The following is a 25,399-nucleotide window of genomic DNA, read 5'->3' on the forward strand; positions in this document are numbered from 1 at the left end:
ACCTGTTGCATGACTGTGTTTGTGTGGTAAAAGGAAAAGCTGGGTGCAAACTGCACTTTCAATATGAAAAGAAAACCACAGGAAATGGTCTAAACGACGTGTGTATCCTCTGCAGTGAAAGGCAGACTTAGATTCACTGGATGCTAAGCCAAGAGGGTTTATTTCTTATTTTCTGCTGAACATAGAGATCACAGAAACAGAACTTCATGAACTTTTCAGGTACAGAAATCATACTGAACAGGTTTCGTGACAAAGTATTTCGACATAATGTACAGTATGTTAGTTACACAGTGAGCCCGATTGAGTAAACTTACTTTTAATACTTGTGACAGATATAGGAAAATGACACAAGGCAAAAATGTATTTAAGCATGTAATAATCTAAGTTATGAGACAGACATTTTGTTTGCTCAAATTAATGTTAAAATGAAGAAAGTGGATTTTAATGATTCATATTATGTTTTCACTGGGTCTGATTTATTTGGTTCTTTTAACATTGTTTCAATAAGTTCTGGGTGAGATTACAGTTATTTATCTTAAATTTAATTTTTTTTTTGCTGCTTTATGTTGAGAGGCCTGACAATATTCTGGAAAAAGTACTGACTACAACTTTTATAGGAAGAAAATGGTCAAAATATCACGTATATGCAGGTTGGACACAATAGTGTCGTTTTGTAGCTTGTGCTGAGCTACATTTCTATAAAGAAACACAGTAACACGCAGTGAAGAGGAAATATGTTAGTGACACACATGCGAGGAGAGCTGTGGCTTGTGTAGGTACAGCATGTTTTTAAAGAAACACCAGAGAGGATTGGGAGGCCAAACAGACATGAAATTTCAGATTCTACTGCACGAGAGTCGCAGATACAGAAATGTAACGAAAAATGGAAAAAGGACATACACCTCCTGACACACACACACACACACACTCGAAAAATAAAGACAAAACAAATAAATAAGTCAAGTATAAAACTCTGGGAAACACTGTCCCCGATAAGTTGTTCCACCCTTCAAGTGAAATATGAGAGACACTGCTCCCGATAAATACACATGTAAAACACAAACACACTGGTAGGAAAAAACTACCATCACTGTTTGTCATTATGGAAGGCACTGCTCCCGATAATGGATTTTAAGTATGGAAGGCACTGCTTCCGATAGCTTTATCATACTATTAACTGCTCCATAGTAGACTGTGCAACATAAATGGCTTTCTTGCAAATCAATTAGCTCAGTTGCTGCGCTAAAAAAAAAGGGTGTTTGATAATGTTTTGCTTTCTTTTGGTGGCTCCTTGAGCATTTTTTTCCCCCAATTATCATCATTCTGCCATCAAGCGCAGAGTAAACCCAGTAAAGCGCTTGATTTATTTCTGGGTTTGTGGTGTATAAATAGAGATTCCCAAATATCCACACATATATTCAGTTAATTCTCTTCCTGGTCTACTTTTTACGAGACAAATTTAAATACTGACTGACACTAGATCAGGAAAAACTCTTCTCTTCCCTCCATTTCTCCCTTTCAGTGCTTTTTGAAATCGCCATGTTGTCAACAGAGCGAGCTCATGTGCGGCAATTTCTCATGATTTCAGAAAAATTACCAATTCTACTGGAAACACGAAAAAGGAAGAAATGAAGGCCACGAAAAAATCTCACTTTGTCAGGGGCTCCATTTTGTCAGCAACAGTTGAGGAGTCATTTCTGTAGCAGATGCTGCCGTAGGATTCGACAGTATAACCGTCATAATTATGGAAGGCACTGCTTCCGATAACGTCGTATAAAAAGACAAACAATAAGCTTATAGTGGGCACTGCCACTGATAAAAAAACTTAAGTATAAATAAGGTTTCTTGTGTTCTGATGGCAAGAGGTCACAGCAAAGGCTTCGACTGGCCGAGTATGTTGAGGTGCAGGAAGATCTGTCAGTAGTATTTGATTTCTTACAGTATTTAGTTCACTTTGTTTTTAAAGAATTTACGCTTTTCTTCCTCCTCCTGGACCTTCGACGGTTTACGTCCCAGAACAAAGCCGATCATAAGCCTGTTTTTAAAGGGTGGGGCTTTGACCTCTGATTGAAAGCTTGTGCTTAAGTGCTGATATTGGAGCTCCTCCGTCTGCTCTGCCTCAAATTTCTTTCCAACGACACACACACACACACACAAACACGCACACGTTCACTACGTAGTCGTCTCCCCCTCCTCCTTTAGATTTCTACATCGATGTCCCAGATGTTTCCCGCCATGGCGCTGGCGCATCCCTGCAGGGTCCAGGTGGCCAGAGCCAGCTGGGTGTGGAGCTCCTCCATGTTGGTGGTCTCAGCGATGGACGCCAAGGTGTGGAAGCCCCGACCCAGCAGGATGTGACGGAAAGGAGTCTCAATGGGGGATACGTACGGAGAGAGGAGGCCGTGTTCAACCTGGAACGTTAAACAAAAAAAAAAAAAAGGAGCATACTACAACTGTGAGGTGTTGAGATGTTTCAACATGCCAGACATTGATGAACTAAGCCAAAAGTGTTTAAGCTTCAAGATGGAGGAGGTGCAACAATCAAGCAGTTTTACTACTGAAGTATCTTTAACTGACATTTTACAGTTGTGTTCTGGTCTAATGCAACGATTCAGAGATAGTGAACAGACTCTAGCCTGTGACAATATAAAAAATGGTAATAAAGTAGATAAGCAGCTATCTGAAAGTAACACTAAATAATTTTACTTAAAAAAAGAATTCAGAAATATTTTGCTCCATCCAAGCAAAAGCAGACCTTGGATCAGCAAATCCTTACACACAGACAAACAAACTGATTGAAAAAGAAAAAAATTGATAATTTGATAAAAAGTCAACAAAACAAACATATTGCCAGATTGGGGACAGGTCATTTTTTATAAAATAACTCCATGAGGAAACTCTGCTATCAACCTCAGCTATGAGCTGAATTTAATCAATAGTTTAAACTACACAGCAGTGTGTCACTGTATGCATCTTACCGTCATGAGCCTGTCGTTGAGGATTCTACAGGCTTCCATCTCAGATAAATCAGTTTCACCGATGTCTTTGTTGATGCCCTTAGCGGCCCGCTGGAAGGAGCCGGATGCACTGCTCAGCCACGTTGGACTCACATCCTTCAGCTGTCCAGACTGCCGAGCAACAAACAACAAATGTGGCATATTCTGGTCTTTGTAGGTAGATGGAAAAGTGATTCACAGCCAACGTAAAAGCTAACACAACGGCAGAGAAACGGTTTGGCGCTAACCTGTGAGAGTTGACTGACGCGCTTGTAGACCGGTCCCACAGCATTCCTTAGGATGTTGGTGTATCGGCTCACATCCAGGTTGAGCAGGTGGTCGTGGACCAGTCGCAGAGCCATCTGGCCGGCGAACTGTGCCGCCACCGCCGCCATTTCACTGGTGTGGTGGTTGGTTTGGTAATTGAGGTGATCCATGTTGTCCAGGTTGGTGCCATAGTAAGTGTAGGCCTCAGCCTTTAGACACAAACACACATGAATCCTAACCCAGCTGTTCAGTTTATACCAAAAACTTTACAAATGAATACTGACCAACTAATATATGGTTTAAATGCAGTGTCACTGTTTTAATCTGAGTAAACTTTGCCCTGGTTGGTGGTCTTTTAAAGACCCTAGATTGAGAGACAGCTGACCCAGAATCAGCGGCACCATGTTAGTCTGAAGATTGCCATTATGTGAAATAAAAAGCTCTACTACACCTCTTGTCTTAATCTCTGCTAACAGGAGGGTTATGTACAAATCAGCATGCCCGTTTTTAATGGGTAAAAGTAAACATACATGATACTATCAGTAAATGTCCACTATATAATTAGCATCAGGACTCACATTAGGGGAGATGAAGTGGAAAGAGATGGAGGGAATTCCAGAGAAGGCCAGGAAGGGATAGGCGGGGTCGTCCATCGACATTGGCCTCAGTCTGCACACATTATAATGGAAATGTATTGCACCAAACTATTAGCAAATAAAGCCTCACAGCTCCTCCTTTATACACCAAAAAGATGGTTGTGAGATTGGGTGTGTCAGTGGTCTGGTGGTACTGACACACGCAAAGAGTTCACCGTCAAAACAGCTGTCTGACAGCAATGTAAAGCAATGAAAATATTCCACAGACTGTAAACTTCAACTATATTTTTTAAATGCGTTTTTCTGCTGACCACGTCCACAGTAGTGTACCGCCTGCTCCTCCAAACTGGGGATGTACTAACAGCAATCTACTGTATACACACCGACTATGGATAAGTACATTGTACATACACACTTCAAAAAAGAAAAAAAAAAATCCAAATGATCCCTTATAGTCTACTGTTAAAGTATTTTAATCAGCAAAAACTGTCCAAGCTAAATGATTGGATAATGACACTGAAATATCTACTTACGCATTGGCTTCCCATTTGTTTTTTCCCACCATATCGTACACAGTGTCAGTACCAACCTTCACCTGCGTGGAGAAAAGGCAAATCAAACTAAACACAAACGTTACAGGTTTCTACATAACAGGATCAAATTAAGTGGGGCGTTGTTACCTCTTTCATGGTGCGTTCAATGAGGCTGTAGAGCAATGGACTTGCCGAGGCCACAAAGCTCCCACGACCTTGTGAGGAGATAACAGTCGGTCAGCTGACAATCACTAAAAAACATCTGAGTACAGACAGAAACTGCATGTGTGAGCTGTACTAACCCATGACAACTCCATCCAGGCTTATGTAGGTGAAAGCCCTTTTGTCAATCGAGGACATATAACCCTAAAACCAAACACAGACATGTTAAGGACCATTTGTAGCACAGCAGAGATTTTCTTTTGTACATCCAGATTAAAATAATTTAGTTCTTGCCTCCAACCACTCTGTGGCGCCAACACTTCCGTACTCTCCAGCGCTCCAGCTTGCAAACATCAGGCTTCTCCTGGGCCTGAACCCATCTGAAAAACACAAGAACGTTGATGCTGTGCAGAAAAACAAGCCACAGCGCCTACACACACAGTAAGTAGTTTCATTTTTGCATGCGCACATATAAAATAGTGATGTGTGCCTCCTTTAATGCAACTACATATCGGGGCAATGACGGCTACGTCCGTTTCTGATACCATTAGCTTGTTGAGAGTGAAACCAACATGAAGTACATTGAAATAAATAGACACAGTATTCTTGTCTTCTTCAGTAACACACATCCAGCGAAGGCATCTCCAATGCAAACCTGTCAATACTGACTTTTAAAAAGACCCCTTTCTAAAGTGCATTCAGTATAAGTGATGGGGGGCAAAATCCTCAGTCCTCTGTCTCTGCACAAATGTATTCCAGTGCATAAAGTTGATCTGAAAATAAGGAGCAGTCTGAGCCCATCCAATCAAGCGGAAATCTTCCAGTCTTTTATTCAGAAAATTCTCTTTTTGTTCCACTGGGCTTTTTTTTTTTTTCTGTGCTGAGCTGCAGAGGAGGGATGGTTACAAAAAGAGGAACCTTTGTACTAAAAATACTGTGATTTGGAAGATATCAACTTCATCTGACTGACTCATATTAGCTTCAGATAAACAAAACTATTCCTTCCATTGGACGAGCATTGAGAGGAAATCAGAATAGGAGGAAAGAGTACAGCAAGAAAAAGCCTGATCGATGTTCATATGGGTATCTGGATAATTTCTTAGATTGTGATCTTAATTCCTGAAGTTAAATCCTTAATTCCTTTAATTAAATAACATTAATGCAGTGCTGGATAAGTCCCATGATTCACTAATGAAACAACACAGACCTTCCCATTATTGCTTGTAAATGAAGAAATGTTACTGTGAGGAATCTAAATTTAAAAACACAATATGTCCTCGTCCTGTAGGATGAGATGATACAGGCAACAGGATGTTGTCTAGTGATGTGGTGGTGGTGATATCACACATCTCGCATTACAAGAATTTAATAGGAGAAGACAGTTGAATCTTATTATTCAGGCTTGTCGGCCTGTTTTAGGACAGTTGCTACAAACTACAATGGACGAGACATCAATGTCACTAGTTTTTGTGACAGCAACTGGCAAATGCCTCTTTTCCTGTGTGGTGTCAGTGTTTAAATTATACAATACAATCAGAAAGTAAAGCCACTCCTGATGCGTGGTGGTGTGTCCCTCGTTTGTGCATTACATACAGCATGTAAAATATTTTATTTGTTACCGTTCTCCACCATCTGGTGAATAGCCTTGGCCAGCTCGATCAGTACGGAGGTGCCAACAGTGGCTCTGGCGTAACCTTTGCCCCAGGCGTCCCTCTGAGCTCCCAGTACAACAAAGCGATCTGCAGATTCAGACACCAGAACGACACAAGTGTTTAGTGTTTAGATGCCTACTGAATAAAAAAAATAAATAAAAAATCTTCCCACACTAGATGACGTAGATGAGGGAAGAAAGAAGTCAGTTCTACCAGGATCAGTGAATCCTTTGATGACTCCAAACACGTTGTGGATCTCCTTGTCGACCAGCACGTTGTTCACCTCCACAGTGACGTTCTCGCTGCCTCCCAGTCTGTAGGTCAGCGATCTGAAGCCGCCGCTAAAACTGCTGCTTGCGTCTGACTGAGGGCCGCCGATACTCCTTAAGGAAGACACATTCATCCAGCCGGTTCACCAAGTGTTTTTACAGAATGGATCAACTTTAAGAAATGGTAAAAATAAAAGGAACATACTCAGAAACAAACTGAAAGATATTATGAGGCAAAACCTCTTCAAAAATTCTACTGTCTAATTAAAATGGCAGAGTAGACAATAATACAAATTTTAAAAGAAAAGTAAAACAGTTTGTGGAGTAAATCACAATTCTCTGTGGGCAGTGATGTGGATATGCTGTATATCTACAAGAGTTATTTCTCTTAGAATATTAATGTTATTATAAGCTTTTATTGATTTATAGAATGGTCTGGAAAATGATGTTGGTCCCAGTTTCTTTTGTATTGTACATATGATGATGATTCAAGAGGTAATGATCCATGAAATGGCTTCACAAAAGCCTGAAATATTCTGGCAAACACACGAGCAAACACTTGAATGGCTGTTTAATTTCAACAGCTAACTTCTAAAAAGCCTGGAAAAGAAAACGAGATGGATTATTTATCAAGTATTTGTTCGGTTCTTTTCTGCACTGCAAAGTAAATGTTTCTGTCAGATTTATGAATTCTGTTGTACTGAGTGAAGGCCACATTGGGCTGTTAATGGTACTTGAGCTATGTTTCTCTTCTCAGACTCTCTCTGTTGTTGCACTCTGGTTCTGCTTGTATGACTTTCTAGTGTGAAGCCATTGGTTTTGATCAGTGTCAAAGGCTGTTCTCCTTAGTGTGTGTGTGTGTGTGTGTGTGTGTGTGTGTGTGTGTGTGTGTGTGTGTGTGTGTGTGTGTGTGTGTGTGTGTGTGTGTGTGTGTGTGTGTGTGTGTGCGTGCGTGCGTGCGGCCTTACTGTAGAAGAGTTGAAGCCATGTTGGCAGTGATGGTCTGGGCCGGGATTTTGGGGAGGCCAGACGACCGAGTTGGGGGGAACTGGGTATGGTTGAAGGATGGAAATCCAGGAGTGTAGGGGTCACCGGAGCCCAGATGGACCTGAAAGGGTGAGACAAAATACACAATACCATGCTGTGCCAGACTGAGACTCTACTTGGTCCATTGACCAGTGTGTGTGCAGTCTTACATGTCCGTATAGTGGGGTGTCTGCTACATAGCTGTAATCTGCAGGGTCAGGGTAGATGAGAACAGCAGAGGCCCCCTTAGTGGCGGCATTATCCACCTGAAGAAGCGCAATAAGAAAAGTGAGCTTTTAGTTAGTTTCCTCCAACTAGGAAAGTGACACGGGGGAATATGAAGCAGCACATACCTGCTCTGCAAAACTGATCTTTCCAGCTCGGAGCAGCAACACGCTGCCCGTCAGCTCAACGTTCTTCTTCTGCAGAACATCCAGATCCTCCTGACGGCCGTAGTTACCGTACACCAGCTTCCCCTACAAATCCAAACACAAGCACTAGTCAGACACTACATTCAAAAATACCACAGCTTATTGGACCTTTGACTCCAAGGAAATTTAAAACAAGAAACATTAAACATCGTCAAGGTTTCACTATGAAATGTGACTGTTTTGACTTGCCTCAACGCTCCCAGTAGCACTGTAGGCCAGATACCCCACAGGCTCGAAGACATCCGAGCCAAAAAGGACACGATTCGGACGCTTACTGCCAATTAAGGAACAAAAGGTTTTTAGAATCATTCATTTGTAAAGTTATTTTTGAAAGACTTTATTTTACAGGGCCACATGCCTGATAATAATCATTCTAGGACACTGAAGGATACCTCAGGTATTTTTAAAGCTGGGTCCTATTTTTTTACATATTTCGGGCTCAGAATGACAGGTAGGTACTAAAACGTTTAGAATTGGTCCAGTAGTTGCCTTGTTTTGCCACTGACTGGCCCAGATTATTATTTGAAGTGTCTGACAACATTATGGAAAGAGACAGAGCCATAAGATCTTTTTTGTATAACCAGAGAAAGCTGTTATATCGCTCGGATCAAAGCTACCAGACTCCATTGACAAAAACAGTAATTTTACCATGTAGAAAACGTAAGTAGCTGATCTAGTTGCTGTGACTTAATTCAGATCTGTACTAATGCATTAAAACACCAAAGTCACACATTAGACCAGTAACTCCTGTGTTCCTTCAAGTACAATTACTGCTTCTTTTTTTCTCCTCAATGGGGTGTGGACCAGGTTTAGAGTCCAGCATTAGCCTTTAATTATTTTACAGCCAAAACATAAACTACCAACAGTAGTGAAGTACAAAAGTCAGAGCAAAGTATCCTGAAAAATGAAATGACAAAATACTTCTGTAACTCTGGGATGTTCATAAAAAATGGGAAAAAAGAAACTGAAAACATTAACAACATTTCCATGAATGAACAAGATGCCCACTCAGAAAATGCACTAATTCTGATTTGCTAAAGAAAATCCATTAAAAATAAAAATCGATTCAAGTGCAGAAAAAAAAAAAAAAGGTTTTATAACAACCTGTCTGGTGTCTGCAGCTGAACGTAGTGCCTGTCACTCCAGGGGTCCATCTCCAGGTTCTTGAATTCGTCAAAGATGAGGTTTGCCAGTTTCAAGTCTTCTGCGCTTCCTGCTGAACGTTGGGGCAGATCGAAGTCCCTGTCGAAAAACAAAATATGATTTTCCTGCCAACTTTGTCTCGGCTCAGTCTGTACAGATCAAACACTTGAGGGGAAAAAAAAAAAAAAGGCCCACAGAGCGCACATTAACTTTCCTTCAAATACATACTGTGGTTCAATTTAAATGTCATACCTCATTTCACAAGTACATCATGAAAAAAAAAAAAAAAGATAAAAACTTTCAAAATGAGGTAACTAAGCTTTGCAATGAAAGTCTTCCCACACTGAGGCTGTACCACAAGCTAGTTTGTGGTTTTCACACTGCTTAGTAACAGAATTGGCTTTCTTTTCCTATCAAACCACATCTGAGTAACTGACTGAGATGAATGTCACAGCAAATAAACATACTAACATACTAGATGAACTGAGTCCATGAAGAGTTAAGATAAGCTGCCTGTAACCAGTGTGTCAAATATAGATAAATAGCTGCCAAACCACACAAATTTAATTTCAAACATGCCTGACATTTGAGTGACCTCCACTGGGATGTGGGTGGTTCTTTGGGTCAGAATCATCCATTACGGTCATGAAACTTGTTGGGTATTATCCCTTACATAATCACACTCGTTGTAACCTTCCCCTGGCTCGTTTGTATTCTCCGACTGTCTACATTGTAATACTCTAAAAATAAAATGTTCTCTGATCCGACTCATGCAGTTAATTCATATTTATTATGCCTTTCCCTCTCACAGGGTAGCTGAAGGCTATCGAAAGCAAAACTGCGCCTGGCTGTATGAGGCTTTTCCCCTCCATCTACATTAAAGAGCATGTGTCTTTCATTGTGAGAGCATGACTGGGTTTCAAGGTCAGATATATTACTCTTCTTTTACTCCAAAAGTTATAGAGAAGTTGATGTCGACTTACAAAAGTGTAAAATTAAAATCTTTCTGGTTCTCTTTTTCTGTCTCTCTGCAACAGCAGTAACAGATCATCAAATTCCATTTTCCTAAGCTGCCAGCACAGCAGGATTATGGTGGTGCCACTGTTAAGAGAGAGTTATTGTTCAGTGTGGATGCCGACTTCGTTATCGCTGTAGTTATCTTTCTTGGTGTGGACAGCCTTTAAGGGTGTGCACATGAGCGGTGTACCTCAGAGTTTTGTCAAAGGCCCTGCTGGTGAGTTTCTGCGCGAGGAGTTTGGTGACATCCCTCCAGTACATCTGAACTTCTGGTACAACAACATCTGGTACAACAACATCTGGCACAACAGCAGCAGGCGTCCCTTGAGGCTGATTTTCCATCTCCTGCTCTATGTTGCTCTTCGCTCGAGGTTTACTGTAGCTGATGTAGCCAATCACATAGCCTGGAGGACAGATGGTACAGAGACACCAGAAGTGGATTAAATAAAGACATCTAACTAACTAAGTTACTCCCAGCTCCTGTTCTCAGATGTTTAAACTGGTTTCTGGTGTATCAAAACATTAATTTAATAGATAAAAAATGCAGTTGTTTTATGAAGCACTAACTGATTTATGGCCAAAATACATCTCTCTGGTGATCTGGGACCGGTCTGCTTCAAGGAGCCTTTAGACAATGCGAGATGGGTCTAATAGGCCTTGATGTTGTGTCAGAGTGATTAATAGTAACACAACAAATGGGTGGTGAATCAGAGTGCTATGACGCAAATCAAATAAAGTGTGAGAGCAGAGGCACACGGTCCACCTGTGCTTTCATATTTTAAATGCAGCAATAAATGAACAAGCTTTGGCAGTTGTACAGTCAGTATGGCAAAAACCCAGAAATCACCACAACAGAAACACAGTAAGTTAAACAATTTAAAGTGTTTTAAAAGACTTAATCTTTTAAATGACTTGTTATTGATATCAGTGCAGCCTACCAGTGACAAATATCAGCAGGGTTCCCAGGACCAGGTAGCAAATGTTACGCCGGCTTTGATGCGGAGGTGCCGGCCTGAAGCTTGGAGACCCTTCGTTCTCTGCGGTGTCATCTGTGGCATCATCAGACAGCTTGACCTCAACGTGTCTTTCTCCGTCTTCCGTCGGCTGCAGAGTGAACCTGCTGTACCGCTCACTTTTAATCTAGGGAGCAGAAAGATAAGAGTGAAAACTATGACAGCAATGCGTTTCTGTTTGCACAGGTGCATGGGAGGCCTAGTAGTCACGATAGGTCTTGTTTTTTTTAAGTTGAAAAATTTAGCACAACAGCTTATAGCCCAACCAACCTGTTTAAATCTTTTCAATCAAAGTACCAAACACTCACCATGCTGTTGAAGACAGACCTCACTCGATCCATTGTCGATGCTGTTGTTGTTGTTGTTACTCTGAGGACAGAGACAATGAGGGTGTGAGTGGCAAATTAGGAAAGCAAAAGCACACGGAAAGATGACAGAGAGAGAGGGTGGCGAGGAGGATGAGGAAGGGAAGAGGATGAAGAGGCCAGGGTGGGAGGAGGGGGAGGGAGGGGAGAGGACGCGTGGTGAGTCAGGTTTACAACAGAGAAGCTATTCAGGCGACCATTAAGGGTTGTTGTAGGTCTGCAGGGTGGAGAGTGTTTTCTCTGTACACAGGCGCATTGTTATTCAACCTGAAACCTAAACAGGTTCAACAAACACTTTATATACACACACACAAAGTATTTCATTTACAGTATGAAGTATGTGTTTGTCTGCACTGATTTATGGCATCATGGATCTAAAATAATAACTTCTATGTGTCAGATATTTAATTTTCTCAATGACCCAAAAAAATGTTCCTAACTGATTATTTCTCAAATATATACAGAATATAAATAATAAAAAGAGTCTCCATTGTGAGGATTTTCTGCTTCTCTCTGTTTGATATAACTGTAAACTGAACATCTTTGGGTTTTGGATAAAAGACATTTAAAGACATTGGGCTTAAAGGAATTCTGATTTTTTCCCCTTTTTTTGATAATTTACAGTCCAAACAATTAGTTAACAACACAAGTAAAATAGTAATAGTTGCAGAGCTGAATATTACAATTGAAATTAATCTCAAAATGTATAGGTTTTCAATAAATACATAATGGATACCAGCAAGAATGCTAGGTTAAAAAGATTACAATAAAAAAACACAAATGACGGTTAATCAGTGGCGAATGCTTTATTCGTCCTGTCTCGATGTCAGATTTGTGTCTTAAATGACAGGACAATGACACTGGACTGGTTGGCATTTTACGCATAATTACAAAACACAAGGAGGATTACACCTGGCAGACGTGACCTTTGGGTGTTGTTTTGACACCAGAACAGTGATAGCTTTGTTTAATTTCTAAACATGTCAGACGCAAACCACACTGAGGCGTCAGTCAAGGTGTCTGACCTACAAAAAAAAAACCCAAAACTTTCAGGATAAGTCAGATGTTCTTCCTTGCAGTAGATGACTGATGCAACAAGAAAGCAGCCAACTAGTAAATAAAACTCTTCCTCGTTACTGAGCTGGGAGCAGGAAATAACAACTGATCCAGCAGATTACATCCAGTCATTTACTGTACAAAACAACATCAAAATGGCAGAAAAGACGTTCAGTTTGCCGTCCTGGCTGAGCAGAAACTTAAGCTCTGAAATCATAAACCAGAGCCTGAAAAGCTCAGTCATGCCTCAAGAGACATTTTTTCCGCCCCCGGCAAATAATCTGGAAATTTCTTTGTGCTATTGGAAACTATTTATCAAATAGAAACTTCAGCCAGGCTCATATTAGTCATTTTAGCCAATAAGAAATGTGAGCACAGACATGCCTAAAATGTGTTTGAGGTAATTAAGATACAGTTACTAGTAACTACCAATTAACTGCATCATCAGTTAATCTGCTGATTATTTTCTCCATTAATCAATTGGTCAATAAAGTCAGTGCAAATGGCCGTTACTATTTCAAATTGCTTGGGTTGTCTGACAAACAGGCCAAAACCTTCATTACTGTTCTGATTAAATTGTTCACTTGATAAAGTGTCAGAAAATAATTTTAAAAAAATGCACATCACAAAGTCCCAGAGCCCAACGTGACGTCCAATCAAAGTCTAAATATATTAACTTTAAGATGATATAGAACTTCATATTTTGAGAAGCCAGATTCAGAAAATCACATTTGATTATAAACTGAATCTTGAATCAATACCAGTTCATTTTTGACAGTTAACTAATCAATTAATGGATTTATTTAACTATAAAATGTCCCAAGCATCATGCTTTGAACACAACTGTGGCTGCAAATGGGGATTATTTTCTTTACAGATTAATCAGAAAATAATTTTCATTCATAAAACATCAGAGAGCTAAAAGTGGCACCATCAGGGGTATAGTATTATCACATAGCATGATAGGTTTGCTTGAAATATGATTAAAAATGATCAGTAAAGCATCTTTACCAATATTTTTGGTCATCATTTTGGCCTTTTATACTAAATAATCAAATAAAGATTTAATATAAAAGCGTCCAAATTGACTGGGCCCCGGTGGGGAGTGGTTATACAGTAAGGTTGCATCATTGTCTGACTCCACATGTAAACTCTGCCTGCATTAGAAAGACAAAACATTTTCTCCAGACACATTTTAAGAGATTTAATGTCTGAACAACTATTATTTTATTTATTTATTTTTAACATTTTTGAGGGGAAAATGTATCCTCCACACATGCTGGTACCTGCACACCAGGGGACGAAAAGAACAAATATCAAAGCCAGATATTAAGTCCACTAATAATAACTATAACAGGCCTGTGGATTTACAGAGAAAAGACAAGCATATGTTCAAGGAGAGGGCAGGTGACATTTACAGCATCATTTAAGCTAACCAGCTAGTTAGCGGCACGTTTAGTGTCCTAAATGTGTCTTATGCTGAGGGAAAACTTACGGGAAAGGCAGAGCAGCGCAATAACAAGCTGCTTTTATACGACATAAACCAATAAAAGGTCCGTCAATGAAAGTCATCTCACCTTATTGCCGCCTCGCTTCTTCTCCTTGCTAGTCAGTGAGTCAACGTCCTCATCATGGATGTCTAAATACGGTTGCGCCACTTCCGCATTTCGTCATTTCGTAATCAGGCACGTACGCATCCTTAAAGGTGACGCCCACTCAAATTAAACACTGTACGTGAGAGTGCTTCATTCAAAACCTGTCCTCAAAGTAATCACTGTGCAATAAAATGGTCCCTGTTAGTGTTTTATTTTTATATCTGATGTTTCTGGATTCATATTACTGCTGCATTAATGTGTTTGTTGCATTTTATTGCTGTTGATAAGGGTTGGGTACTTTAATCTAAAGCAATGCATCATATTTCAAATACCTCCATTGATGTCATGGGACCCTGGAGTACACCTGTGCATCACTGCGGCAACACATAAACCACTGCAGGTCAGCAAAAACCAAACAAGATTTTCAGGTTATTTCAGTTACTCGTTAGGTTCAATAGTGGGATAATCATGTGTTTGTTTTTCAATTTGCATCCACATTTTATAACACTTTATACTCGTAGTCCACTACATTTAAGATACAAGTATTGTATTTTCTACTCTCCGATTAGCTATAGTAATTTGAGGATTAAAATGTTCTAAACAAATGATCAATGGTGATTGAAATAGCAATAAACACTTTTAATTTGGCTCCACCATCATCAGCTACATTAAAAAACTGCTTTAAAGGAATTTTGTCTGTTTTTGCAGTATACATATTGCATATTAATTACAACCAGAAAATAGAACCTGTAAGAGCATAAACACAGCTACACACGTTAAAAGTCTACCAAAGACAGGCTGACATTCATTCATTCATTTTATTGGATAAATGTATATTTGACTGGTTTACTGATGGAAATGACCAACAATTACTCCAAAAGATAATAAATACCCCCATGTTACCTGACACCATTTTATGCATGGGAAGCTCCAACAATCCTCTTTAACCTTGACATTGCTGAGGCATTACAAATAGTGTTGTTCAGTGGGTGGAGTTGAGGGCAACGATCACACACAACCTGTTGACACCTCTGACCTTCTTAAGGTGCTAATCCTGCGAAGGTAAGATGACTCTGAGGTGCCGGTACACTGCATTTAATCCTGTTTGGCCAACCCGTGCACTGTAAGAGTAAGCTGCACGCTGCCAAGCATATTATAGTTTCTGCTGGTCCATTATTTACTCCATTTTGCTTGCAGAATAGTTCTGTGGTCCTAGTTGTGAATCCTAGACGGATGTTACATTAGCAGAGTAAGCACATGGAGGTATGATGTTATAACCACTCAGTTCCATTCAAGTGAATCCATATCATTTCCCCTCCATATCATCAGCTGGTCCAAACGACCAAACAGGAAGTAAGAGCATCCAATGGGCTTCATGGTACATGAGCTCAGACTGTACCATGCTGAGTAGAGCACATAGAGAAGGGTTTCATTGTTGTCAAACAACCTATAATGTTAATATTTCTATATTAGGATGGTTAGAATAATGATTAGCAGTTGTGGTCACTGATTGAAATACTTATGTTCTCATAAGTTTGCTTTGCTTTTGTCTCACTTTCTTTCATTTAAATAGAACATATACTTGGTGAAGGTTACTCCGGCCTCCGTATGTTCTTCCTCCACCACTCCTTGACAATCGCTCTTCTTGCATCTTTTAACTGTGACCCACTTCTCTCTGACATCAAGCAACAGAACAAACGTGTTAGTAATTCAAGTTGTTTCGCTTGTAACAACAGAAGGTGAAGTAGGCGCTGCTATAGATGCTGCTTTTTTTTTAAATCAATAATCCAGAGAAATGAAACTCTACCACATCCTCCGGGGGGGGGGGGGGGGGGGGGGGGGAGATTTACAGTGATATGATGTCACACTGCAGTAGCATCACAGATGGTTTCCGTCGGTCATCTGTCGGTGCAAACTGTTGCACAGCAGGACTTCAAAGTGTGGGAAATGTGTGCATAAAAAGACGTTTGAGTCAGTAACTGTAACTGAGGGACTGCATTAAAATGATTAGGGGGTTACAGTATGTATTTTTCCTCTGCTGATGGAGGGCAGGAAACTAAACCTTAAATCTTTTAATACCCCAGATTTATATTTAATTTCATTCTTGCAAGATTTATCGTAAAAAAAACAGATTGGATGCTTTTTGTGTGTGTCATGGATCATAAAGGCCTGTAACAGGGCTTTTTATTCTAGGAACAATATGACAGGGTTGAGGAACAGTAGACAAGAATCTTTATAGGGGATTGTGCGATTGTTTTAGCAGTGGATTATGCTGCAGAATGCAGTTCAAACGCCTTTTTGTGGTGTTTCAATCAACACCATCAGACCTGTAGCAAACTGTTTCACATCTGCAACTACAGTTGCAAGGAAGCTCATCATCTTATAATGGACATGTGTTGGTTTGAGCAAAAACTTGATGAAGTTAAATTAATTAATCAGACTTTTGTGTCGCTCTTAATTTGATTAGTGCTATCATTAAGAGTTGTTATTTTATATACTGATAAGAACTGAAAAAAGGGATAAAATAATAATAATTAATGTAGTCTCTACTGGCTTCCCATCATACTTTTATATCTCTGTGAAACAGGTATGAAATTATATTTTTGCAAATGTGTGCAAAGGAGGGCTGAAGGCTCTAGAAATAGTGTCTCTGCAGTACTGAGACCTCTCACTGCGTGTGTGATCGTGTGTTTCCACATGCACAGCAAGTGACAAAACTTAATTGGGGCTGAGCACATCGTGTAATAGCAGCACTGTCCCAGATGGTGTCACCTTAGTGCTTTGTGTTAAAATTACCTCTCTTCTCTGGGGAGAATTAACCTCCATCTCTGGATGAGAAAACAATTTGTCTCTCCAAAGGCAAACTGCACATACAGCAGCGCAGATGGCAGCAATGTGGGAAAAGATTTGTTACCGTACACCACACTTTCTGCATTTCAGGCATTTTTGTTTACATTTCACTGAAGGCTTCTAGTGTTTCAGAGCTGGTTCACTGTGTTCCTCAGGAGCCTATTTGGTAAATGGGTTTGTAGGCTGTTGTGGGATCAAAAGTGAGATATTTTAGTGACAAAGTGGTCACTAAAATATCACAAGTGAGATAACCTGAAAGAGATGCAATAGTGTTTAAATGTCACAATTCAAAGGCTTCACTCCTGGCAATGAAATGTTTGAAACATTTTACAAATATGGGTGCAGCATAACACTATAGGCTATAAGTGTGCTAACAAATTGTCTCAACGTTAGCTAAGATTAGCCACTCTCTTTTCTGTGCATTAAATATGAAGCTGGAGCCAGCAGCTGGCTAGCTTAGCATAAAGACTGGAAGCAGGGGGAAACAGCTAGCCTGGCTCTTGCCAAAGGTAACAAAATCCGCCTTCTAGTCCCTCTAAAACTCACAGAATCATACAATATGTGTTGTCTGTTTAATTGATACAAAAACTGAAGTATAAAAAGGTAAACTTCAATTATAATCAGGATTATGTACCAAACTTTTCTAAATTTCTTCTTTTCTATCTCTTTGTAAGTGCAGTCTTCATGCTAAGCTAAGCTAACCACCCCCTGGCTACATCCTCATATTCAACAGACATATTATCAGTGGTAATATTACCAAGAGTTAATCAATACTATAGACTGTATAAAAGAAGTGAACGTAGCCACTGTGACGCCATCCATTGCTTTGAAGCCTCAAATTTGGCAGTTTGGGTGCTTTCTCAATGACTTCAATACAATCAGACTTCTATTTGCAATCAGGCGAGTCGTTGATGGATAATTATATAACATTAAGCTCATAGAGACACTCAGCAAAGTAGATTCCAGGTCATGCAAGTATCGTCTGTCTTACATCACAGATACTTGAGATGTTGTTAGGGACCAAGCAGTAAGAGCAGGGACACAAGAGTACATTTTCAGACATTAAGGCTTTATTTAGCCAAATTAAACAATCAAATGGGGAAAATCAAGGTTGTAAACGCTTAAAAAACATAAGCATGGAAAAGTATCAACAGAAAGTCTAACTATGGGCCCCTTAAATAAACTGAGGTCAACAAACCCATAATCTAAACTGAACAAACCTGATATGGTGAATGACAGGGGTATATATACACATAGGCTAACCTACAGACAAACGAGGGGGGGGGTTCCAACTCCTTACCATTAAACACCCCAAAATAAACCCAACTGGCATTTAAAGATGTAACACAAATAATACCAATATATACTAAAACTACCCAAAACCCAAAGAAACATCCATACTACATAATACAATACAACAACATGCTGCTTTCTGGAAACGTCTGCAACTCAGAGCACCCCTGCCCAGCACTGGGAGTTGAGACCTTCCACTTCCTGCGTTCCAGCATAAAATGGTGCTTTAAACTCCTTCTCCCCCTTTTGCCAGGAACTCAGCAGCATGTGGAGAACCAAAGAGAAGGTAAAATGTATTAACTCAAAACCTTATGACCTTATTAACTTATGATACTAACTAAATGTTAACCAAAATACGTGCACTCAAACTGGAGAACGATATCATAATGTAAATCAAAGGAAGAATAAACATTCTTAAACTAAAAATTGTGTTGTGATTATTTGAAATGAAAGGGAACATTACTACATGGTGCCAAATGTTGATGGGTCCACCACAGATGCATTTGCAAATATGAATGCTATTTCTGAACTGTGCTATAGTTTATCTTATCAGAGCTTCTTCATTGTCCATACAGCAGCCTGCACTGCCACTGCACCCAAGGCACAGCTGATTGTGGAAAAAAATCTGAATTCTTTCTCTTTTTCTCTCGGCTATCGCTGCATCATTTTATCGCCTTCATCCTGCTGCTGCCAGCACATTCTCCCCTGCATGTAGTTTGATCCAGAGGGGGCAACAACACTGCAGTCATGGTATTGGTGTGTATCTGTATCTGTTTGATAAGGTTTCTGCAAATTAAAGCTATTTTTCATTGAGGTTCACCTAAAACAGTCAGACCACTAGATTACACTGATTATCCAGTAAAAATTAATCAGTTCAGTTTGAGTTCACCACATGCACAGTGCAATGTTGTGGTGCCCGTTAAAATCTAAATACCGCGAGATTTGGGGTACACAGGTGCGAGGCTTTGAGTTTACAGAGATGCTGCCTTCACAGGCTGTTGGATATATGGACATTCTTAGTGAAATGCCAATGAATGACCCTGGGGAAAAAAAAAGTTTTGATAGTAGAGAGCAAAAGACACCATCACACAAAACTAACATTTATATAAAAGACTCCACACAACGTTTTGTTGAAATAATTGTATTCAACTGATTGATTGGTTTAAAACATCAGTTAAATTAACAATTAGTCCTTAATATTTAATATACCTCCCCTAAGTCCTAGAATACAACACCAGAGTTTGCAGAATCAGTTGTGTTAATAATTTATGACCAAGAAATGAAACCTGTGCATTGTATGCTCTTTTTGTACTGTTTGCATTTTCAGTATCATTTGATATCTCACTATTGATCTGTGTAGTACTACAAGGCCTCAATTTCGTCCCTCTTTCATGGACATATTTTGATATTACCTACCTGTACACACATGCAAGGCTTAATCAATTTATCGAAAATTAATCTGCAACTGTTTTGATAATCAAATCGTCACTTTAGTAAATTTTAAGGAAAAATACGCCAAATGCTGCCTTCAACTTCTCCAGTTTGAAGTATTGATGCTTATTTTTGTTGCACATAGTTCAATGAACATCTTTGTGTTTTGGACTGTTGGCCAGACAAAACAAAACATTTGAAGAAAATTATAATAAATACTAATAGCATATTCCCAGCCACTGTCATTTGTCATAATCCAGCCAGTTTATTTTATTGATAAAATAAAGAAATACTAAGTAAGTCAGGTTTGTGTGTTAGGATATGTGATGCAAAGTGTTATAAACAAACCAAAAACCAATTCACTGTGCAGGTTATTCCTGCCACCAAAAACTGGCAAAAATGTCTTTACACCAAAGGAATTTGTTTGAAAATTGAATATGAAATACTCTAAATGTTAAAAACATAATATAGATAAATCCACGTTTGTTTTCATTATACAGCAGCTCTTTTTTTTAGTTGGTTTTTAGATGTGCAGCCTCACATTACAGAGTAATTGTGTGTCCATCTGTTTGCAGTGCATCATTCATGGGGCAAGAAATTGCACCACATTGCGTCCACATGAAGATGAAAAACGGGTGAAGCCGGAATTTACGCGGTGCACATGAAGGCAACGAGAGAGAGAGAGAGAGAGAGAGAGATTTGTTCATCAGCGCTTTTCCGTTTTCTGGGTCCTCGCTCTGCCTCCTCTGTCGTGTCACCGGAGAGAAAAAAAGAGGAAGGAATATGGTTTCATCTGACGCTCCTCCCGTTTCAGCGCTGCTGTAGCGGATCTCTGGTAGGAGCAGGAGGCTGGGGCTCGGTCCGGTATACTAACCCCCTCTACACCTGGAACCAACCACCTTCCCCGTTACCAACCAGCCTGCAGGAGCACTACCAGCACACCGGGACACATAAATGGGTGAGATGCAGCGCTTTTTTCGCTTCTAATTTGGAGAATGCCCAAAAATAGCCTCCAGCGCCTCTGCGCATCTGGATGAGCAGGAATAAACGCCCGGTCCAGATGCGCGCTGGGTTCAGCCTCTCTCCTTCCCTTCCTCCCCCTCTCCCCTCCTCTCCTCCCCGCCTCACCTCCACTGACGTCGCTCCTTTCAGACATAGCCGAGCTGTTTGTAAGTGACCGCACAGCTCTATCCATGATTAGAAATCTCTGTGCGTGGGTGTGCGCAGCGCGGCCGTGCGGATGCGTTTTCAGGAAAGCAGCGGGTCACATTGATGAGTTGCAGATGTTGACACGTTTACATTCACTCTCTGTCCGTGTGCCCATTGTGTTACACAGTGTTTGACTCTCTCCGTGGATGAAACGGGCCTGCCCGTGACATTCCTCCCATCATCGCCATCATTTCCCACAGCACTGCGCTGTTGCACGCAATGCATGGAAATTAATAAGTGATTACAGGCTTGGTGGACAAATGGGCCTAATCTGTCAATTAAGCTCATATGCAAATTAGCTGATTATTTCACAGATGCCATGCAGGGAGCTTCATTTTTCTTCTCATGCTACTTTTTAATTTGTGTATCCAGGAAAGCCTCTCCTTGGGTTACTTGCTCTGCAAAGGAGCACTTGTAAAGTCATGGATGAGTGAATAATATTAACTAGTAATATAGATAAGCATTAGTTGCAGCTCTTGTCCAAAATACTTCTTTTCTCCTCCCTTTGTATGCATACTTTCTACTGGATGTTAGTCTCTGCTGTATGTAAACAACCAATGTGCAGCTATAGCCTCAAGGGAAACACTCACAGGCACAATTATACACAACCGTCAAGGCTTGATTACCCACTGGGAAACACGATCTCCCAGATTCACTGTGTGTACGTGCTGTGGAGGTTTAACTAATTGCAAAAGTGGCTGTAATATGCACCATTAAATTACAAAATCAGCCGAAATGGAAACCACAGAGGTCTTTAAACAGGTCCTGAATATGCCTGTAGTTTAATACCTGCATTCACAGGCTGCCAGTACACCCATCTGTTAAATTTGTGTACTTGACAGTGGCAGGGTGTATGCACAGAAAGGTGGTGGTGGTGCGAGGTGTCAGTGGGGCCCTCAGCCGTTTTTTAAGCGCCAGGCCCCTGAGTGGGTTAATCCTTCCCTGACATTTGTACAAGAGGAATAAGTTGCCAAGTGGCCTCCTATAGTCTAGTTATTATTTAACCTGCTGTTCAGGTTTCCACTTTTATGGGTTCATCATAGTTAAATGTGGTGTTGGACTGGACTACATTATATTATGTGTATCTCATATAGACACCATAAAAGTAACTAAATGGCAGAACAGCTGCATTGGATTGTATTAGATTGTAGTGGTGTACCTAATAAAACGGCCATTGAGTGTTACGGTGCTGTGCAAGACTACTTGTTACTTTACATTAAACTGGTCTGAAAAGCCTACAAACAGCCAGTAGTAAGTCACATCCTTCGGCCCTTTTGTTGTTTTGGTGATTTCTTTGCTTGGTGCTTCGGATAAATTTAGAAAAAGACTACAGAAGACAAAACATCACACTTACAGCGAATCACTTTCTGTAATTCTGCTGTTGCTGCAGTTTTGAAGGAGGAGAAACGTCAGTTCCTCAAAACTGAAACAGACGCATGCTGTATGCTAAAGAAGTTCTGAAAGCAATACAGTGTGACCAAAAGACATGTTTCACTTTTCTCACCCGGAACTGAAAAACTTTCAGTCTCTGATTTTGCTATGCTGTGTCTGCATTGCTCTCCCCGCCTACGATTACAAACCCACACTTTGAATGCATAAAGTTCATATCTATCCTCAAAAGCTTTTTGTGTGAACTGGGAGTTAGAATCAGACAATGCAGGTTGATGGAGTAGTCCAAGTGACAAAACATGTCAGAATAATGAGCAGAGAATGGCTGGAATTTTCCTTTAATGTGGGAGAATTTGCTGAAGTCTGTGATCCGATCTGCAGTTGGAGTGGGTGGCTTTGACTCCCAGTGGGCTCCAGTCCAGCGTGAATGTTTTACCGACAGAAACATGCAGCTGTTCTTGACATCATCAGCGACAGCAGTGAAACATACCCACAGTAAACCAGCGAAACGTCAGCGTGGCTCTGCAGAGCTCAGTGTGCCTGTATGTGGAGTTTCTTCTTATCTAAACTGACTGCAGCTGCTCAGAGGACGCGCAGTTCCTGTGTGTGTGTGTGTGTGTGTGTGTGTGTTTCTTGACCGCTTGAGTGGGAGTTTTGTTTTGTCTGCAGACTTTCAAATATTCTGTCTGTTGTCATCGAGGCCTCCCGTCTGTCATTTGTAGCCCTGAAAACACAAGCAAGCCAACATGAGTGTCGTAAATAAAAGTAGGGCTGAAAATCGCTGTAACACTTTTATATATTGCTGAGCAGCAGAAACGTCATAAAGTAGTTGGGGGGAAAAAAGCCAATTCCCAGATTGATGTCCTTAAACCTCTTTAAGTTTCTACTTTAAAAGAATGACCCCAATGATTAGTTGCAGTGATTGATTTGACTTTGATCGACTCATCGATGCGCACGTTTGGTTGAGCATCGTGTTTGTTTAACATTAGCTGTAAATGGAGCCCCAGACGTTTTTGGTACTTTGTTCCACATGCTTGACTTATTCTACTCGTTCTTATTCTACTACTTTGCAGCGATCAAGCAGCATTAGCGTTCATTTGGAGTCCAGTATTTAAACTTCGCCACCTCCTTAGAAAAATATCAGGCTTTTTTAGCTGATAAACGTTCATTTTTCTTCACCAGCTAGTTGCTACCTAGCGAGCAGGCCATAAAACACCAACAGTGAGCCGAAAGAGGCCAATAAGCCTCTTAGAGCTGCAGACTTGTGCCCATTCTCTGTGGATCGGTCATTGTTACCCCACTTCCACTTGGTATTAACATGCAATCTATATGTGGAATGACTTCCAGTTATGGACCTTTTTACCGGTATTTGAAAATCATCCTTGTTGTCTGCCCACAATGTGATCGTATTTCTATGTGCAATACAATGCTGGTGCGCCCCAGGTCAAGGGAAGTGATGCTACTGTACTGATACTCTATTTATATATCCTCAGGGCGGATTTGTGTTTATATCGGGTTTAAATGGGATCAATAAGTGACACCCTCTTCCGATAAATGTTACTAAAACAGTAGTAAATGTTTTTTCTGGGGAAAAAGCGGGAAGGTGTTTGTGGGGAGTCAAAATAAACTAGGTTGTGTTCACGGTTGTAAATGTCATCCAGTCCAACAGTGTGGCTCACTGATGTGTTTTTAATCATCTTTGGACAACAGTGTTAGGCTTTAGATACACAGGCACTTGTTTATAGGAGCAGTTCATTGTTGATTTGGGTTTTTTCATGGGTTTAGGTGACAATAATAAAAATATCACCAGACCAGAATAACACCAGACTTATCATTTGATATAAAAAAACATGAATTACTCGAGTTTTGGTTGATTCTTTTGTAAGAATGAGTGTCATTTTCAGTGACTGTCATATTGCCTGGGTGGGTTGTGTTTGCGTCCCTCCCGTCAAAGTGCGTCTTCATATCGACAATGAAGTGGTTGGTTTTGTAAAATTATTTCCAGTGTACATCTTTTGCAAGGCTTCTCTTCCTGCCTAGCTTTGCACATGAGAGTTCCTTTCCAGACCCCATTTGGTGTTAACTTCTCATCACTCTTAACTTGCAGCCTTCTTTGCACTCAGCGATTTGCGTTGTGCTCAGAACCACAAGCTGCCGTCTTCCTCGGTAGAGTATGTGTTGTTGACTGACATGGGTAAGTGGGTGGGTGGACAGCAGAGTGTTCTGCCACTCGCATGCATCGTAATCGTGGTGATTTTCAAGACAACTGCTACAAACTATGAATTCAGTGTCCGCGCTTCCTCTAACTGAAGAGCCTTCGACTTCCACTCTGCTTCTGCCACTTCCCCACACACATCACAACTGAGAGCAAAAAAAGAAAATGCTATTTATGCCACGTCGCTGTCTCGTCTGCAGCTAATCTCTCTAGTTATCTCAAGCCAGGATCATATCCTCCCCATCTGAGCACCAGGCCAACTTGGACTGCAGTCATGTGCTTTGTCTGCTTAATATTGATGTGTAATGGAAGCCCTCCTCTTTTCCCATGATATAAACTCTCAGCGACACCCTGACCTTCCACTTTAACACAACTACTTTCTTAAGAGATGTGGTCTTGTGGTTGTTTCTGGCCACTTGCCTGTTGGGGCAATAGTGTGTAAAGAACTTTTTGTGTATGTGATACTTTATGTATGTGTGTGCATGTATTTGTGTGAAGGAGAGATCAGTTTGGGGAGGAAGCCAGTGTGTCTGAGTCATAGCTACCCCATTATGCTGTTGTTCCCATGGTTACCACACCACTGAAACTCCCCCACCCCACCAACCCCTTTAGCTGCCCACACAGTTTAGACAAGGATCAGGCCTCAGTGGATAATGTATGTGTGTATGTGAGTGTGTGCAGCAACAGTTAGGGTTAAGAAAGCTATATTTGACACAGTGTTATCAGCTGCTTGAGTGACGAGGTGTTAATGTGTGTGATGTTTAGAGAAAATTAACTAATCAGTATATATTACCAGACAGTGAGACATTTTCCAACTCTAATTATGTTTGTATCATATCATAGTGATCATCAGTTTTCTTTCTTCTTTGATTTTCTTTTTTAAACAGACAT

General features: G+C 40.5%; 2 protein-coding genes across 2 annotated transcripts in view; one reads left to right on the plus strand and one right to left on the minus strand.

The window, feature by feature from the left end:
- Positions 1-420: 420 nt before the first annotated feature.
- On the minus strand, positions 421-11,466 carry tfr1b (transferrin receptor 1b). The gene is made up of 18 exons (XM_070853309.1): positions 11,414-11,466; positions 11,031-11,232; positions 10,283-10,496; positions 9,037-9,174; positions 8,122-8,206; positions 7,855-7,977; positions 7,672-7,767; positions 7,444-7,583; positions 6,420-6,589; positions 6,174-6,293; positions 4,849-4,934; positions 4,695-4,758; positions 4,540-4,607; positions 4,393-4,454; positions 3,842-3,932; positions 3,245-3,472; positions 2,979-3,128; positions 421-2,411 (listed from the first exon to the last, which is right to left on the minus strand). Exons 1-18 carry the CDS (start codon positions 11,444-11,446, stop codon positions 2,199-2,201), a joined length of 2,283 nt encoding a protein of 760 aa, XP_070709410.1. The 5' UTR covers positions 11,447-11,466; the 3' UTR covers positions 421-2,198.
- An 8,999-nt stretch (positions 11,467-20,465) lies between these two features.
- The window catches only part of sh3kbp1 (SH3-domain kinase binding protein 1), a 32,899-nt gene continuing 27,965 nt past the window's right edge, over positions 20,466-25,399 (plus strand). Inside the window, exon 1 of the mRNA XM_070853081.1 lies at positions 20,466-20,653. Coding sequence (XP_070709182.1) covers positions 20,650-20,653 — 4 coding nt within the window. The 5' untranslated portion in view covers positions 20,466-20,649. The remainder of the gene's footprint in view (positions 20,654-25,399) is intronic.

This window comes from Pempheris klunzingeri, chromosome 21 (genome assembly GCF_042242105.1).
Source record: "Pempheris klunzingeri isolate RE-2024b chromosome 21, fPemKlu1.hap1, whole genome shotgun sequence".
NCBI classification, from domain to species: domain Eukaryota; kingdom Metazoa; phylum Chordata; class Actinopteri; order Acropomatiformes; family Pempheridae; genus Pempheris; species Pempheris klunzingeri.

Excerpts from the sequence above, each read along its gene's own strand:
- tfr1b (XM_070853309.1), bottom strand. The coding sequence starts at position 11,446 with ATGGATCGAGTGAGGTCTGTCTTCAACAGCATG. Across the intron at positions 10,497-11,030 it reads CCTGCTGATATTTGTCACTG|GCTATGTGATTGGCTACATC; the intron begins GTAGGCTGCACT and ends TCTGTCCTCCAG. Across the intron at positions 7,584-7,671 it reads ACACCCCACTATACGGACAT|GTCCATCTGGGCTCCGGTGA; the intron begins GTAAGACTGCAC and ends TCACCCTTTCAG.